Source organism: Gekko japonicus, unplaced genomic scaffold (genome assembly GCF_001447785.1).
Source record: "Gekko japonicus isolate JY-2015 unplaced genomic scaffold, Gekko_japonicus_V1.1 scaffold798, whole genome shotgun sequence".
Taxonomy (NCBI): domain Eukaryota; kingdom Metazoa; phylum Chordata; class Lepidosauria; order Squamata; family Gekkonidae; genus Gekko; species Gekko japonicus.
The window spans coordinates 255,185-257,684 of NW_015168072.1; the positions used below are offsets into that span (position 1 = coordinate 255,185).

At 42.8% G+C, this 2,500-nt stretch overlaps 1 protein-coding gene across 1 annotated transcript in view; it reads left to right on the forward strand.

The window, feature by feature from the left end:
- Positions 1-1,951, forward strand: part of LOC107113309 (homeobox protein Hox-B7-like) — a 4,685-nt gene extending 2,734 nt beyond the window's left edge. The window contains exon 2 of the mRNA XM_015414626.1: positions 1,698-1,951. Within this exon, the coding sequence (XP_015270112.1) occupies positions 1,698-1,951 (254 nt within the window). The remainder of the gene's footprint in view (positions 1-1,697) is intronic.
- Positions 1,952-2,500: the final 549 nt, after the last annotated feature.

Sequence of the window (2,500 nt, forward strand, 5' to 3'; positions counted from 1 at the left end):
AGGGAAGGGGGGTGCCATCAAGACTAAAGGTGTTTCGCTTTCTAATATGACCTGATTTATAAATGTAGTTTACAGATGATTGATCAAAGTCCAGATTTTTTTTTTTAAATGTGTGTGTGGAGCTGGAGGACACCAATTTAGGAATAATCCTTTCGTTTCCTCCATGGTTGTTTTTTTTTAAGAGGGGCTGCTGGTGGCGGGACAGGGCGGCCGGAGGCTCGGGGAAGAGTCCCGATGTCTCCAGCGCAGTGCAGTTTGAGGAGGGAACATTCTCTCGACTCCCCGGATTCTTTGCCAGTTCTCAGCATTAAATCGGCCTTCCAGATAGTCCTTTCTCGCCTCATCCCCTCCCCTCGCAACTTTTCCTTTCATCTTTCTTGTCTGGTCTTGGGATAGATCTGGGAGATTCCGTTGGCGAGCAGGAGAATGCGTCTCCCCATTCAAGAGAAGTTTATGGCGCTCCCTTGAACAGATTTTACAGCCCCGCATTCCACAGACGTCTTATCCGCCCCCCCTTTTTTACAGCCGGACTGGCTTTTCTAATGTCCCTTTCATAAACAGAAGACCATCACTGTCCGTCCCCCCACACCTCCTCCCGTAAGCAACACCCCCCCCCAAAAAAAAGCTCCAGTCCTGTTTTGGATGAACGGTGTAGGCTGGTTTTTGGATGGCGTGGAAAAATCAAAAAGTAAAACTTTTCTCTGTTCACAAGCAAACAGGGCCAAGCCTGTTTTTGCAGGATCCACAAGAGGACTCCAAGAAACGACGGGGGGAGGGGTTTGACGACGGCGGATCGCTGGTTTAAAAAACCCGATATTCTTTGGACAGTCGAGTAAATAGCTGTGGTCAGAGACGTGACTCTTGGTTGAAGGAATTCCCATTTCGACCGACTTATCCAGCTTCCGAATTCCCTAACGGGAAAGACAACAAAGACATTTTTCCTCTCCAGTCACTTAAAACATGCATACAATCTGAACTAGGAAGGAAACGAGATTACACGCGCATTATTATTAAATTATTGCAGTTTACAGCTACTGGGAGGGAAAAGCCGACCAGATGTAGGAATAAATGCCAGGGAAATGCTTCCTTCGAATGCGTACTGTTCAGTTTTGGCCTCACTAAGAAGACTGAATAGGGCCACGGTTAAGAGAAGGTAAATAACCCACCCTGTGCATTGTATATAAGTATTCACCCGTTATGTATATACACACATCGGAAGAAACGTTCTTCGAGGTGGAAGAGGACATAAAGCAGACACCCCCCAAGCCCCTCTGTGGCCAATGGAATCCCATAAACGGTCATCCAATGAACGTCGACTGGGAAAGAAGTCCATCCACAGGTCGGTCTATCCAGAGGGACCTATTTTGAGACTATAGAGTTGAAACAGGAGGTGACTTTTCAAAAAATATGCATTATGGTGATTGAAGCAATGTAGAATATTTTTGGGTTATGTTATATATATTTCCTTCCTTCCTTCCTTCCTTCCTTCCTTCCTTCCTTCCTTCCTTCCTTCCTTCCTTCCTTCCTTCCTTCCTTCCTTCTTATTTATGAATAGCTTTACAAAAAATGCTAACTTTAACACCTTTGTTCAGGATACTAGGACTCCAAAGGTAAATGTTCTATTAAAAAACAGAATACATATCAAGCCCACTAAATTGAATTAATGGGGTCTTTCTTTCCTTTCCTTTTCCAAACAGGGACTGACAGAAAGCGAGGCCGGCAGACCTACACCAGGTACCAGACGCTGGAGCTGGAGAAGGAATTCCACTACAACCGCTACTTGACCAGGCGGCGACGTATCGAGATCGCCCACGCCTTGTGTCTGACAGAGAGACAGATCAAAATCTGGTTCCAGAACAGGCGCATGAAATGGAAAAAGGAAAACAAACTGGCGGGCCCAGGCTCCAACAGCCAGGAAAAACCAGACGCCGAAGAAGATGAAGAAGAGTGAAGGAGATTAAAAAAAAAAAACGAATAAAGACTGTACATTTAGACAAGAAACGAAACGAAGTACATCCAAGCCAACGGAATGGATGATCTCTTCTGTTTCTTGACTCTTGGAAAACTACCTATATTAACATTTCTCGCTTTTTCTTTTGTACAACAACAACAAAAAAATGGAAAATAAATCTACCTATTCAATGTCTATTTAGGATCAAAGATAGATCATTTTTGTTTGCCTCTGTGTGTCTTCATATCTAGTCCATTGTATTTGTAAATTTTCTTGTCGTTTTTTAAAAGGTTCTTTTGTCGTGTTTTTTTTAAAAATGGTATACGAAGTGAAAAAAGTGGATGTGATTAGCACTTTTCTTTAGAAAAACATGAACTCCGAATTTATGAAGGGAACACAATACTTAAGCTTAAAATGGTGTACATAATCCTATGAGATCCCCTGTATTTCTCTTTTCCTCCCCTCTTGGTAGATTTGTGCCTCTAGTCTGGTTACCCGTGCTGTATTTCATATTTTTAATTTTTATATATTTTTTGGCTTGTTTGTTTA